The sequence below is a fragment of the Marmota flaviventris genome, chromosome 7 (assembly GCF_047511675.1).
Source record: "Marmota flaviventris isolate mMarFla1 chromosome 7, mMarFla1.hap1, whole genome shotgun sequence".
In the NCBI taxonomy this organism is placed as follows: Eukaryota; Metazoa; Chordata; class Mammalia; order Rodentia; family Sciuridae; genus Marmota; species Marmota flaviventris.
In genome coordinates this window covers 101166405-101182724 of record NC_092504.1, presented here as the reverse complement: position 1 = coordinate 101182724, position 16320 = coordinate 101166405, and the positions used below count along the sequence as shown (strand labels likewise).

The following is a 16320-nucleotide window of genomic DNA, read 5'->3' as shown; positions in this document are numbered from 1 at the left end:
CTCTGAGCTGACTGACACCCGGTTGCAAAAGAAATCATCTTTCCTCTATGTTGGCACAAGAAAGAAAGTCCTTAAATTGTGATCACACTATGCAAAAGTGTTCTTTCTCTGAGAGGAGATGGTGGGCCCGAGCAGGGGAGAGTGCTGAGCAGCTCTCTTTCATTTATGGCTGCATCTGATCCACCTTTTCAGCACACAGCAAATGTTCATGCTGAACAGAACGCAAGCATCAAAGGACCAGACCTCCTCACCCCCCTCCAAAATTCCTCAGCCTTTGTTGTCACTGGAGCTGGGTGGCTATTGAACTTTGCAGACCTGCTGGGCCTGGAAAGTGAAAACACCCTCCGGAGCCAGCAGGGGTGGTGCAGTGTGCCTGGGAGATAGGGCTGTGCATCCAAAGGCCCGGCGGTTGCCATGGCACCCTGACACCGAGATCATTCCTTATGAATGTCACTGGGGTCTGTGACTAAAGTTGTTTATGAGTCAAAAGTCTCATGGAACTACAGGAGGAAAGGATGACCGCATCATGGCAGGCTGTGGGAAAGAAGGATGCTCCCCCTCCTCTAGTTTGCTGAGCCTGATGGTCTTTAAATAGGACATGTGGAGCAAGGCGAGCCCAACAGGCTGACATTTCATTCGTCACTATGCATGAGACAGTGAGGGAGAAGTAGTATTTTAAATCATATACTGGCCTGCTGAAGATTTGAAATACGACAGTCCCGTGCTTTGTGGCTCAGCAAGCAGTGTGGACTCATCTCTGAGAGGCCCCTGAGAGGCTGCCTCCTGACCGCTTCCTTATTCTTTTTCCTTTGTTCCTCCAGCATGAAGGGTTACCAGTGTTCAAACTATCGCCTTTGGATCCAAGGGAACAGATAAGGTCACGGGCACCTCCTCTTTCCTTACAGAGAAGTTTTAAATAGCAGTGATCATTGTTACGGCCATCATATGGTTGTATAAAGATGCCCAACTGAAGTGTGTGAAAATCATAGCAAAGAAAGGCAAAAAAATGACAGCTACAAGGGGGAAGATATGTAGATTGGGCTATTATTTCTGAGACATTTCCCTACCCTGGGAAAAGAACATCCCTCTTGATACTTGGGGAATGATGTTATGAGAGATTTCTCCTTACAATATGAGGAAAGAGAAGGAAAAGAAATGGGGGTGCAGAGGCCTCACTCTTTTCCTCCCACTTAATGGGACATAAGGGCAAAGGTGTGTGTGTGTCGGGGGGGGGGTCCCTGAAAAAGAACCAGAAAGGGAAGAGGGACAGATGGAGGATGTGGGACACTTGGGGGAAAGTTACATGTGCACACTACTTAAACCTTGCACTTGAAATTCAGATCTGTTTTGAAAAGTTAGAACATGTTGCTTACATTCATGTCAGAAGAAATGCAACTTGTTTTTGAAAAAGAATTCCCTGTTATATACTTTTATGGATCTTGCTCCCCATGTGCATTGAAAATATTATCCTTTTAGCAAGGAAGACTTGTAGAAAGCTTTTGAGGACCATGGGAAGAAAGGATGACCACTCCCCAGCAGGCTGGGGGAGATGAGGATGGATTTTTCTGGGGCCCACGTGTTCCCCCTCCCCTGGTTTGCTAAGGAAGATGGTCTTCACTTTGGACATGTGGAGCAAGGCAAGCTGAATGGGCCCCACTCCGCCTCAAGGGTCCCTTCCACCCCCAATATGTGATATTGACAGAAGCTTCTTACCTCTGACACGGTGCAGTTCAGCTGGAAGATCTGCCCTTCTCCTTCCACCTGCCGTACACAGAGTTTGCAAACCAGCTCCACTGTGTTCAGGCTAAATCTTTCCAGAGTGAAGGTGCAGTGGAGGTTTCTTTGAGACCCACTCCAGATATGGTAAAAAGGAATTTCCTAAAGGATATGAAAGTGTTAATCACAAATGAGGGATAATTGTACCTATTAGACACTCTGCAGGCAGGTGCTCGTCTCAGTATTCCACAGAGTATCTCACTTAACCCTCATAATAGCCCTATGTGCAAGCATGTCCCCCTTTCACATGAAGAAACTGAGGCCCAGAGAGGTCAGATAATTCACTCACAGTCACACAGCTAGTAAGTGGCAGAGTTGAGATTTGATCCCAGGAAGTCATCCTTCAGAATCCCCATACCTGACCAGTCTGCCACAAGTCTCTCATTTACAAAAATATAAAGCCATTGTAAATGATATTTTTTTTAATGTTTAAAAAATTCCCAAAATAAAATCTACACACGCCATCATTGCTCATTAAAAGGAATCCCTGCCGTGACATTCTGGAGAAGAGCAAAGAAAGCCCAAAGGAGAACGTGCTGACACTGTTCTCTTTCATGCCTCTGTCCTTCCTCTGCGCAGGACAGGGGGCAGCCAAAATTCCCTACAGTTGAAAACTGTAGACTCATTTAGCTGTCCCAAAAAAGTCCCTGGCCTAAAAAGCACCAAATGTCTAACAGGTATTAATTCTCTAAAAGTTTGAGCACCTTAAAGAACCCATCTTAGAATCTTGTTTCAACAAAGTTGATTGATACATTAAAAATTGGAGAACATGGTGATTAAGGGCAGAGGTTCTGATGCCAAATCCAGTGTGATTGACAACATCCTGCCCTTGTTGACTTGATAATTTGGGGCCAGTTACTTAACCTTTTCACGCCCCAGTTTCCTCATCTGTAAAAGAGTGGGCAGAGGATTACTTAAGTCATGAACCTGCTAGGTTCACCGAAATAAGCCAAGTGCATAAGAGAGTGTTTGCAGGATAGTAAGTGTTTTCAGTTATGATTATACCAGGGAAATTGTTTATGAAAGGGAAGAATTGTGGAATTTTAAGAATGAAGAAAGTGAGCAAAGGAAGAGATGTTATGGGAAGTCAAAGTCTCATCTAACAGGGCTGAACTATGGGTAAGGGCGAAGTCTGCAACCCTCACCCATGCTCCTGTTTCTTAACAAAGAAGTAGATTTGCTTCTCTTAATCTATGTGTAAGTACTTGACATACGAAAGTAAGAAGGGAGAGAAAAGGAAATTCCAGTCCTTCTAGTTGTGTTCATTGACTTATTTCAGGAACTAGCCACCAGATCAGCAGCAACACTGGGGTTGGTTGGATTTGCATGTGTGCAGATGTGGATTCACAGCTTTTCTGACTGCGTCTGCATCTCATGGGCAGGGTTGAGGTCTGTGGTCCATCAGGGCATCAAGTCTCAGAGTGCACAGGCTGACTGACAGAGGAGGAGGTGAAAACCCCAGAGTTCTGCCATTTTTCCACGGGTACCTCCAATGAGATGAACCGGTATCTTTATGCCTGTGACTTAATAAAATCCTGACTAAGTTTTACTTTACATGCCATTTCAATTCCCAAATTGAGTTTCCTTCTAAGTTTTCAATGTAAGGGTACTGTCCTAGCAAGGCTGAAGACAAATTTGTGTCTCAAGGGGTATGATGTCCTCTATTATTCCTATGAGTGCCTTTGAAGTTGTTTTAATTCAATGAATTCCATATGAAAATTAATTGAAATAAAATTGAAGTGGTCTTATTTATTAAAAATACAACAAAGGTAATATAATTATAAGGATAATTGTTTTGAAAAGCATTCCTTCAAATATGCCTATCAGCTATTTTATGAAAATCCTGAATGATCCCAAACTCTTTTTTTTTTTTTTTTTTGGTACTAGGGATTGAATCCAAGGATGCTTAACCACTGAGCCACATCCCCAGCACTTTTTAATATTTTATTAGAGATAGGGTCTCGCTGAGTTGCTAAGTGCTTTGCTAAGTTGCTGAGGCTGGCTCTGAACTTACAATCCTCCTGCCTCAGCCTCCCAAGCCAATGGGATTACAGGTGTGTGCTATAGCACCCAGCAGATCCCAAACTCTTGATGAAACAAGTACTAACATAAAAGCATTTTCAAGAAAGGGGATTGGTTATGCCTACATAACTTCGGTTATTTTTCTTCTAGCTGTCTCCAAGCCTTTAGTTCAGCGTGGTGAACTTACCTGATATTTAGCCAGCAATTTGCTCTTCCAGAGGGAATGGGCAACGTCATGAATGGATAGGCGCAAATTGTGGGTACTTCCTTTAAAATGAAGTGCCTTGGGTTCCTCCAGAAGCTGTCCTCCCATCTGTCTCTCAAGTTGTAAAACTTCCTGCAACGACATGCCCCAAACCAAGTCGCATTGTAGAATTGTCTCACTTTTATCTGTCCTTTTATTAAAAGTGTGTTTCATCTTTGTGCCTCCTGAGCAGCAACCCTGGTTTAAGCAACAGCATGAGCAGCTAATTCTATAGCCCTGACCCTCACACTGAGGCCCATGCCATTTTGTATGGGACTGGGCCCTACTAACAAACTGTTTCTGCAATTTATGTCAAATTACTCAGAAGCAAATGCAGTTCAGTCTGCCTTTACCAACTGGCAAGTGGATTATTTAACTAAATAAATAAAAGGAAAAATACATAGAAAATATAGATAAGTAGATACAAAAAGTAGATTTCAATTAACTTTCAGGGAAATGGGAAAATAATTAAAACATGTGTTGGACTGATAAAAACCAATGAGCCAACAAAAATCTGGAATGTATTTTAGACGTTTAGTTTGAGTTCTTGTTTTCTTTATTGGTGCATATTAATTATGTAGAATAGTAAGTCTCAATGTGGCATAGTCACACATGCACAGAACAGTTGGATCAATTTCACTTGCCAGCACCTTCCTCTCCCCTCCCCTCCTCTTTCCCATTTCTTCCTTCTACCCTGTCTACCTTCTACTCTCATGACATCTTTTTCCTCCCTCATTCTTCTTTATGTACAGAAATAAAAAAAATTTTATTAAAATAATTCACTGCATAATTACCAAATTATCAAAAGTAAATAGAAGATATTTATTTTATGTTCTATTTGGAGAAATTTTGATACAAATTAGCAAGTTTTTTACTAATTACTCAGATTAAAGTTTACCCATTACTTAGATTCAAGTTTTAAAAGAACAACTCATTTTTTAAGAATTGTTCTGATGAATTAGCCTCCTTACATCAAAGAAAACATTTGACATTTGTTTTTTTGGGATTGGCTAACTTCACTTAGCATTATCTTCTCTAACTCTATCCATTTACCTGCAAGTAGACGAACTGTAGATAGGGCAGAGGGGTTGGAGGGAAAAGGTGGGGGGCATGGGGTTAGAAATGATGGTGGAATGTGATGATCATTATTATCCAAAGTACCTTTATGAACACACAAATTGGTGTGAATATACATTGTATACAACCAGAGATATGAAAAATTGTGCTCTATATGTGCAATAAGAATGGTAATGCATTCTGCTGTCATATATAAATAATAAATAAATTAATTAATTAAAAAAAGAATTGTACTGATGCAAAAATTTGCTCCATAGTTTACTTATGGTATAAAGATATAACTAGAAGACAAATTCTATATCTACTTCCATTTCTCAAGCTTGTTAATGGGAGTTAATGAAGCATTTCCAACAACAGCTGCAATTATCCACACAGCAGCATGCCATAAGTTACCAGTGAACAAAACATCCGGGTTCTCCCTTCCTGACCAAACGGTCCCCCTGAACTTTACTACTCTTAAAGTAGTAAAGTATGAGTTGAAGTCAGCCAAGAATAATCTTACATCTTAAAGGTTTTAGTGACAAAAGATGCATAATTTGTGTCCTTTTTTTTTTTAAAAAAATCAGGATCAAGGAAAACAATGGATTTTATGAAAAGTCAAAATATGATTTTTTCAGTGATATTTTAATAAAGAGGGAGTTCAAGAACACATGTGTTCAGTGAGAATACCTCCTGCATGTACTGGGAATCTATCAGGGTACAAAGTACATCAGATGGGTCACAGTAGAAGTTCCAGTAAGGAAACTAGACTGACAGCAGAAGCATATGTACTTTGCATTTGTCGAATGAATGGTAACCCACACACCGGCCCAGTAAATGCAATGCTTACCAACATCATTGATGAGATGCAAACAGCTCATTCAAGCTGCTGCTTTGTGGTGTAACCCTCCATCATCTTGGGACTAGGCCACTCACTATCCTGGACAATGCAAGCTGCTAAGGGTCCTATGGCGTAGGGAACACTAGGGTAGTGTGGAATGCGGTCTCCGACAGGGAGTCCTCTAATTAGTGTCTAACTGAAGCGATGAGGCAACAGCACCCTCGTGTTGAGAAGCGCGTGGTTCAGCTGCCTGACAATATTGACCTGCTCTTTTCTGTGGCTGGTGATGAGATGAGTAGCTATTACTTGTGACAGGAGACTGAGCAGTCATCCGGCCACCCTGACACATATGTTGTGTCACTGTGCCCTGACTCTGCTGTGTCTGCACTAGCAGGTCTCAAGGGTCCCCAGTAGGCCACACAGATCCACCCAGCTCAGAGTTACACATGGCCCACCAGAATGCCCTTCACAACACTGCACACCCCATTCCTTGACAAGAATCTGGCCATGTGGAAATCGAGAAGAAGAAGAAGAAAAGTGAGGGTTAATTGCAGTTTCTTCTGCTTCAGCAGGAAGGCATAATGAGCTTATGTTGATCATGTTTGGTGTCTAGTTAGCATAATAGAGAAAGCTGATGTTCCCAGTGAACCTGGCACCTGACAAATTCTAAAGCCAAAATGATGTTTGTTTATAAGCCATTAGAAGAAAAGAAACATAATTAGAAATCTTTGAGATTACAGTCATGCCAATCAATCAGTTCTAGCTTCTTTCCAGTATGCCCTAATTACCTCATCAAGACGTCTAAAGAGCAATCGATAGTAATTATCTGATTACTATAGATCTTCATTACATCCAAATTATCTCCCTGGGATGTCTAAAAGAAGATGCATTGTATTCTGGGAGGTAATTGTACCCAACAATGTATAATCCACACCCTATCCCTACAATCAACAAAGACTGCCAAAGGATACTAGGGCATCATCGGTTTTCTTGTCAGGGGGACCACTGAAAAAAACTCTTAACTGCCTATTGGCTATGACCTTGAAGTCAAGCAATCTAATACCAACACATTTTAAGTGCAAAGTATGAGTTGAAGTCAGCCAAGAATAAGGCGCATTCCCTGCTTTCTTGAGCCATAACTCAGAAGTCATGGTAAAGGCTTTTCCCTAGTAAAGACAGTCTGGCCTGGCTTGGAGAGCCCTTTTTGGAGAGAACAAACTAAATAAAGTGACAAAGAACCAAATTTAATGACAGTGGAGCCAGAGAATACACTCTCCATATTCCTAAGCTCTCTCTCTCCCCCTCAACCAGGAGAGACATCAAGTTGCTGCACAGAGCTGGGAGAAGCATGACTTTTCTCTTCCCTTCAGTTGGACATGAACTCTGTGACAGAAAACTGCCCATCTAGCTACCTCTATGCTAAGAGCAGAAGGCTCTAAGCATACTTGCTTGCATACCTCTACCAGTCATAAAATTGACTATGCATTTTATGTTATTTTCTTTATAAATTATAGACCTCTATTAATTCATCAGTTTGTCAATATGTTACATAATAAAATATACAGTTAAAACTGTGAGGTAAGGTAAATCAACAGAGAAGTACTAATATTGCCCCTTTTTGCTCTAATGGTTCATGGGCCAGGGTTTGTGAATTGCATTCTGGAGATAGCTCGTGCAGGCAGCTGTCCTCTCACTAGTACCTTGGGAGAAATCAGCCCAGGAGTGAATGATTCAGTAAAAAGAATCTTTACCAAACTTAAATTTAACACATTTTCCTAAAAAGTATCAACGGGTATCATTATATGCAGAATGTTCAACTTGAAGAAAACATCAAATACAGCAGAAGTCGAGAACTAAAGCATTACAGAAATTCAAAGAGAAATGAAAGATACCTCAATCAATAAGTAAAACTCCTTGGAAACTAAACTAACACCATACATGAGTCAGAGTTGACTTATCACATACAGCAAATCCCATGTGTGAGTTTTGTGTTAGGGGATAGAAGCCAGCCACAGGACAGGCTAATCAGGTTTTGGTTCCATATTGCTACAGTATTAAGTATAAAAATTTCAGATATGCTATAGCAGATTCCACTTAAAAAGACACTTTACCCTGTACTTCAAAAAACCCCTGATTTTCTGGATTCTTTCTGCATGAAATCATCTTGGCTAATACTTATGAGGTACAGATACGCAAGAGGACATAAAAAATGGCAGACACAAAAATCAATAAACTGTGGCTTTACAGTTAAATGTGTTCCTTTCTTTTATCTTCCTGGGAATGTTCATTTAACATCAATGAGAGGTGCAAGGCCTGGTAGGAGCCATGTTAGGGTCTAGAGCATGCAGGCAAGGGAGTCTCAGTCCAGCCTCCAACTGCTCCTGGTCCGTGGGGGAGACCGACATGTGAATACCTAAATACACTGTCATGTGCTCAGCTCTAAAGCAGCTCCTAGACATACTGATTCTGGATCACAAAGGTTAGTCTATTCCCCACACCTTTGGGGAGAACAAGTACCAAATATATTTAAGGTCAAAAGATTTAGGAAGACTTAAGAAAAATATTATGACCTTGAAAAGAAATGCCATCTAGGCTCTGCTTTTAGAAATATAAATATCACCTTCTTCTGTAGGAGTTGTCTTTCCAACTGGTAGCATCCCTCACCCCAGGTGCTGGGTCAGACTGAGGGCAATCCACTATTGCTCTGCTGAGCTTGCTATGCTAAATGAGAAGGAAATCCTTGCATGGTTCTATCTCCATCCCTCTCCCTTTACCTTGAAAAGGCACTCACAGAGTCAGTTATTCACAGAGGTGCCCCTAGCCCACCCTCCATGACAACATGCATGTCTACACCTGGGAACCCCAGCGGGAGTGCCACCAGGAGTCTGGTGTTTCTAGGGATCCAAGCAATCCTGTGGGATGGCACAGTGTAGTGGCAGCTTCCAGCATGAGCCTGAGTGAGGGCTGAATAGATTCCAGAAGCTGTGAGGGATTGCTCCAAAGGCGGCAACAGGGGATTCCACGGTAGAAACAAGCAGCTTGCACAATAACCAATTAAACCAAGACATTATCCAGGCCGAGCCATTAGCCTGGGCCACTTAAGAGCCCTAATAAATTCAAGCTGTTTTAAAGGCCTGTGCATGAAAAGGGAGTAGCTCTGGCCTGTGCCCAGAATGCTCCCGGCTCCTACATGATAGGATCTGCTGCACTGGGCCTGACAAAGAGAGGCAGGAAGGGGATGCCCCTGGAAGCCCTATGACTCCTCTGCTCCATTTTTTCTTTCTAATCCCATAACTTATCACTTCATGACTTTAGGGTGAGATTGCATCTGTTTTCTCTGCTTCTCTTGTCCTTCTTTTTCTTCCTGGTTCTTCCAAGCCTGGTAAAATTCCCTTCAGTGAAAGCTATTGCTTTTGGGGCCACATAGATGCTTGAGGACCATGTTTAAGAATGTAAGTTTCTGAGCCTAGTACAGTGGCACACACCTATAATCCAGTAACTCAGGAGGCTGAGGCTGGAGGATCCCAAATTTGAGGTCAGCCTCAGCAACTTAGTGAGACCCTGTCTCAAAAAATAAAAAAAGTCGGGGAATATAGCTCAGTGTAGAGTGCCTCTGGCTTCAGTCCCCATTATCAAATCAGAAAACAATACCAAAAAACCACAAAAGTCTGTCTACAGGGTCACAGGTTCCCGGTTGAAGCTGGTCATGCAAAGGGAAATACTGGTGACTTTGGCCAAGAAATTTGAGGGGCAGGGACTCCAGAGCAATTTTGGGAGACCTTTGCTTCTGGTGAGGGCTGTTCTTCTCAGGCTCTTACCTTGCCCTCCTCCTCCCTAACACCCTCTGCTCACCATTTCCCTGAACAATAACTTGCTCCTTCTCTGACTTCAGTCCTCCGAACTGCATCACCTTCATCCTCGGAGGCATCTCTTTTAGTTTCCAGGTTCTCAAGGGCTGTTTTTCCTTTTGGTGGATTATATAGACTTCAGTGTAGGTATGTCTCCCTCTCTTTCCTCTCGTTTTCTCCCCAATTGCTTTCCTATCATTTTTTTCCCTTTCTTATTAAAAACCTCATCCACCAGAGAAAGGGTAAAACAGATGATAAAACGTAAGTCTTATATAACCCATCGAAGAGAAGGTTGAAAGGAGGTTAAATCATGGTTTCACTTTGTCTTGCTTTGTTCTTGGTACCATTTCTAGATGTTATATTTCCAGCATCCTTATTCTCAAAAGAAACAGAATCATGGATTGGCTGTGCCTATTGTTGCAAAGGAGCTGGAGAATGGCATCAGGCCCATGAACAGATAGAGGGAGCTATTGTGGAGAAGACTCTGAGATCCTGCACAGAGACTACAATGAAGCAGCACCCAGCCTTGAACTACAGCTGTTCCCTTTGTGTTACATGGAACCCCTCCCCTATGCTCTGTCCATGGTGCTGGCCAAGCCCTGGGGGACCAGTAGTAGCGCTGCAAGCCCCACCTTTACCCAGCTTCTGCAACAGGGAGACACAGGGAATAGCTCAGCATGCCACATGGGTTAAACCTCAAAAGACCAACCTTCAATGATTGTGCTGACCGGTGTTGAAAAGAATCACATCTGCCAACAGATTTAGTGGAACCTGCTTCTATTGCTTCTATTCATTCTTTAATCCTGTGTTGAAACCTGCCCTGGTCATTGGGGATGAGAAATTTCTCTCTTTGCTACTGTGGCTGTCGCCACTGTCTCTGTCACAGCTGTGTGCCTGCACTCCACCAAAGCAGAGGCCAAAAACAGTGACCATCCTTCTCTCCTGTTCCCTGCCAGTTTTTCAGCAAGGCTGCTCTCTGCCCTGCATGTGCTGTCTCCTCCTCTGGCCTTCCGGCCTCAGGCTGCTGGGCCAGGCAGTGGGGAACATCTGACTGTCAGCTTGGCCTCTTCCACCTGCTCAGGTCATCCTCACTGGCACCCAGGCTCGAGTTGCTACTTTCCCTTCCTGTGTTCACGCTGGGGTGCTCTGCTCTCCCCCGGTGTTAGTCTGCCTTGCTTCATCCCTAATAATAACAAGGCTGGACTCTAGTGACCGTGTGCAAACATTTCCACATCAAGTCACTTCATTTCCAGGGCTCTGCCTGCTGTTCCCACAGCTGTTGCTGCCATGGATGCTTGGTCTGAGATGCCACTTCCAGCCTGCCGAGTCAGGGAAGTTTGTGACACTTTTAAAGCAAAGTGCCAAGGGGTAACATTCAAGGAAGTGGCCATGCCACTTGGATCCCCCTGGGCATACTCCTGTGGATTTTTTTCTCTCACATCTATGTATTGGGGATAGATTGCTTTAGGTCATTCTGGACTAACACTGCTGTTACAAATCGTCTGTATTAGTTTCCTATTGTTGACATAAGAAATTACTACAAACACATCACTTAAAATAACACAAATTTACAGTCTGTAACTGTCTTACAGTCAGAGAGGTCAGCAGTCCAGCATAGGCCTAACTGTCTATAATCAAGTTCTAATTGCCTTCCTTTCTGAAGCTTAAGGGAAAATTTTGATTTTTTTTGGTCTTTTCCACTTTCTGGAAGTTTCTCACATCCCTTGGCTCATGGTTTCCTTGCTGCATCTTCAAGTCTAGCAATAACACATATTTCTAGCTCTTTTTCCATGATCATGCCTCCCTATACCTACAGCTGGGAAAGGGCCTCCACATTGAAGAACCTACATAATGAGATTAGATCCACTCAGACTGTCCAGATTACAGCAAAGCAGATCTCAGATAGTTCATGACAGTGAAATCACCTTTTTTGTTGTTGTGTAATACATATTCACAGATTCTGAATATAAATGTGTAAGTATCTTGGGGGACATTATTCAATCTACCAAGACTTCTATTCTCCCTCTGTCTCTCAAATAAATTCAACATTGCAGGTCATTTCCAAGCTATAGGATTGGCCAGGGCCAAGGCTAAGTCTCCTGAGAAGACAATAAATAAAGGGTGAATTTTAAGGTACCAGAAAAGCTCCTTGTGATTAAATGGCTGAATGATCAAACTACCAACAAACCTAAAATGCGTCCCACAATTACATCAAAATTAAATGTAATATTTTCATTGAGCTATTATCTTTAAAATGCCATGACAGTCTAAATGTTCTCTGTGGGATGACTAAGAGATTCATATCTAGGTCCTATTTTGTTCCAGGAGATTTAATAATCTTGATCTCCTTGAATCTTCAAGGTATTCCTGAGGCAGACAAAGTCATTAGGAAACTTTAACACATTTTTCTTCTCGTTATGCAACACATGTGTCATATGCATGAATATATTAATTTAATTCCCAAAAGCAAGATTATGAAAGTATAAAACACAGGTTGGGGTCATTTTAAAGTTTGTATGAGGGCATGGAAAGGAAAGCTATGGCTAATGGGGCCCATTCTATGGAAGGCCAGCCTTCAAAGGCCTAGATGAAGTAGATTGAGGAGTTCTGGGTTCAGTAAGGGCACAGGTGGGCATAAAAGAAGCAACAGAAAGATGCCAGTGGAGGTGGTGACAGGTGGTAGGATGAAAATAAAACCACCTCCCCACTTAACCAGCTGCCTGTGACTGTCTCCAACATGGCCAAAGAAGGTAGCAAACAATTCTCAACTAGGCTTCATCCAAGAGATTTATTTTTCTCCACTTTTAAGTGTTTCTTTTTTAAAAATATTATATTATCTTTCACAGAGTTAGAGTATATTAGAATCTAGATTAGGGTGTGTGAAAATTGAATGAATCCAACAAAGACTCTTCAACATTCCAGGTGACTCCATAAAGCTATAATATGTCAATACACATTATTTGGTTCATATCATAAATACATTTGTCAGAAATTCAACGAAAATCTCACACTATCCACACTATATGAAAATAATGCCACTTTTATGTTCTGAATCTCAGGGTTTATATAAGCCCCTTTGTTATGAGCAGAGTCTCAGATATTTTACTCTTCATGTAGTGGGGCAGAAATTTCTTATTTTTATGTAGATGTACATTTCTCCTTGGGTGTTTAAAAACTTATTCCAAATATAACCTTGCTCTCTGTTAATTTCTGGTCTATTTATACTAGGATTTAAGTCTTTACAAATAATGAAAGGAAAACACCATTTTTATTACTTTAATCACCTGATGAGGAAGGAAAAAGAAAAGCTCTGATACTCCAAATACCATCTTTTCAATAAACTTGACCTCTCTATTTGAGTTGATTCCAAACTGCTCTCAAAATTCTTAGCATCTTTATGTCTTTATGTGAACTCAACCTGAGCATTGTTCCCACTGGTCCTTCAAACTCATGCATAGGAAAAACCCCTCCTGAAAGGTGTATAAAAGCATTCCACTGTTTCCCACCAGCCTTGACTTCTACTGCGTCAGTCACTCCTGGCATTCTGATTCCATACGAATGCTTCACAATTGCTAAATGCGGCTTTTAAGTTTCAGGTGACCATTTTGCCCCAAGGCTTAACAAAATACAGGAAAATTTGTTATAAGAGCTGCCAAACTCAAAGAAGTATATGTGAGATGAAAAAAGGTACCAGGGTTACTTGAGAATGACTGATATGGAAACTTTCTTTTTTTTCCCCATCCATAAATATGATAATATAACCAGAGATGATAAAATGTGATAGCATTCTTGACACACTCCTCTTTAGACATTGGGCCACCATCTTTTTCTAAAATCTTTCAAGGACTGTGCAGCTATGTCCCCTGAGAATGACTACTCCACAGGGTCTCCATATCTACCTCTTCTGATGTTTCTGTGAGTTTTTCTGTCATTCATAATGAATCCCAACTTATAATAGCAACTTTAAGAAATTATCAAGTCCTGAGAGGACCACCTTTGGGCGTTACTTGTTATGCTAAAGATGGAGGTGGCCAGGAGGAGTTGGGTTAGATCACTAACAAGGAAGCAGAGCTTCTTTTCATTGGAGTCCAAATTATGAAAGAAGAGATTGAAGTTAAGGATTTGGAATCAGAAAGGATGCATCCACTGGAAGGTGAGGTCATTCCTAAACATGGAGAGGCCTGCAGGACAACTGGGAATTTCAGGGGAGTGGAAGATACTTGGAAGAATGCTGCGTGAAATCCAAGAGTCTAGAAGAGAGAAATAAAAGTGTGTGAAGGAACAGGTGAGGTGTTGCTTAAACTCTATTGGAAATGTATGATTTTTTTTTTCATAGCAGTACAACAGAGTAGAACTGAAAGTTGTAGTAGAGCATATGTGTTCATTTGAGGTCATCATTGCTATGGAAATTCATAAAGCCTGCTCCAGCACAAGATGACAGGTGATTTCAGGTGGGAAGTGAGTTCCCTGTAGATATGGGTGAGAACAGAGGAATTTTCACAGACTTTTTATAGACCAGGAGACCAGGAAAGGTTGAGGAAGTATCTCCTTAAGAACCAAGGGCAGCTTCGGTGTGCAGCAAGGAAAGATGGTTGTAGTCATTAATTAAGCCTGTCACCATTGGAGGTCTTGGCAATGAGGATGAAAGCTATAGAACATTTACACTGGTAGGTAGATAATGTGGGATGATGGAATGATGGAATAGAGGACCTCTGGGCCAAGGGATTATGATTTAAGTGGCGACCCTAAATTTCAGAGAATTGTTGGAATAAAATGGGTAGAAAGAATGATGGAGGCAAGTCTTGCTAGGATGAGGATGTTGTCTGTGCTAAGGGAATTGAGACAGGTAATGAGCCACACAAGAAAGATCCAGCCCATGAAGTGGAGAGATGCCAGAGAAATAGTCATGGAGTATGAGAACTATTAGAATTTTCAACCTAGCTGGGTGTCCGCCTGTAATCCCAGCAACAACTTGGAAGGCTGAGGCAAGAGCATTGCAGACTCAAGGCCAGCCTCAATAACTTTATTGAAACTCTGTCTAAAAATAAAAAGTAAAATAAAAAGGGGTGAGGAATGTAGCTCAGTGGTAAAGCACCCCTATGTTTAATGCCCAGTACCACTCCCAGCCCGTCAAAGAATTTTCCTTTGGGCCTGTGATGAATTCAAGGGTGTGGACTTCATGGCAGGCATTGTTAACCTGGAAGATCTACCGGTAGTTAATGTGGTCAGGTAAAGAAATGGGGAAAGAACCATTTGAGGGTGTAGGGAAGTTTGTCCTTAAGAGAATCAAAGTTCCAAAAAGAGATGAAAATATTTAGGATGAGTTCACAAGAGAATAACACAGGTAGCTGTAAGAAAAAACTTCACTACCCAGACAAGTTAGATCAGAGCCTTTGGGGTAGAGCCCTGGAGTGAGTCTTTCAAAAGCTCGTCACTGAGTCCTATGTGTGTTGAGATAAAGAACTAGTGGGCTGGGAAGAACATGAAACAGGAGTGGGGTAGGCCTGAAGGAGGAAGAAGGACTTGGGAGGGGTGATGTACTATGGGTTAGAGCGACAAGAGAAGCAGGGACATCAGAGAGACTGGCCGGGAACATTAGCAAGCAGGGTGCCAAGAAGGCAAAGTTTCAGCATTGAAGGGCTTTTTCCAGCTAATCCACCCCTAGTCCACTCACAATTCAAGGGTGAATGTGAGGTCGTATAAATGTGACTAAACTATCTCTTTGGTATGTTGGACAGACCATTTACCTACAACTAGAATTTTGATATTTTTGTATTATTAAAAGTCCATGAGGTTTAGGAATGCCTCATCCATTATTCATGTTTTGGTTCAGGCTAAGTGCTGGATCCCCAGATGCTGAAAATTTATAAATGTCTATTTGGAAAGCATTGACCACAATACAAACTACTTTTGGGTTATTTTCACGGCAAAAAGCTGTTCATTGGTCTTTCTCAGTGTTGACCATTGGCATGGCTTTCTAATCAACATAATCAAATGTATTTTATAAAATATACATTTGCATTTTTTAATAGATCTCTATGTGTCTGTTGGGAAGACAGGACAAGAGTTTTCTGAGTATAACAATGTGTATGAATATAAACTACGTATACCAAACACTTTAGATATGATATGGGTCTTCTACGGTATGATTTTTGCAATAATTTTCCTGGAATTCTTTGAAAAGATTTGTGTTAATCAGATCCCAGGATCCCCAAACAAATACAACTTTCCCTAAGAAGAATTTAAGCCTTGCATGATTTCTATCTTAGAAATCACGATGCTTCTTAGTGTCTTAGAGGTATTGCATTTTCAAGGAGTCTAGAAATAATGTCCTGAAGCTTTACACTAGAGCTGTGTGTCCACATCATTTATTCCACATCAAAAAAAATCCTATAGGCTTGATCATCAAAAATACATTCAGCAACCCACCTGGTCTTATCCCCTCCCCTGGGAACCAGGCTGGTCAGATCCACCATGAGGAAGGATGATTGCAATTGGCTCCTCACTTGTCTCTCTGCTTCCATTTGTGTCCC

At 41.6% G+C, this 16320-nt stretch overlaps 1 protein-coding gene across 1 annotated transcript in view; it reads right to left on the bottom strand.

The window, feature by feature from the left end:
* Positions 1–16320, bottom strand: part of Unc5c (unc-5 netrin receptor C) — a 356375-nt gene that overhangs the window by 11194 nt on the left and 328861 nt on the right. The window contains exons 13-14 of the mRNA XM_027926684.2: positions 3986–4135; positions 1714–1878 (exon numbers count right to left, since the gene is read on the bottom strand). Of these exons, the coding sequence (XP_027782485.1) occupies positions 1714–1878; positions 3986–4135 (315 nt within the window). The remainder of the gene's footprint in view (positions 1–1713; positions 1879–3985; positions 4136–16320) is intronic.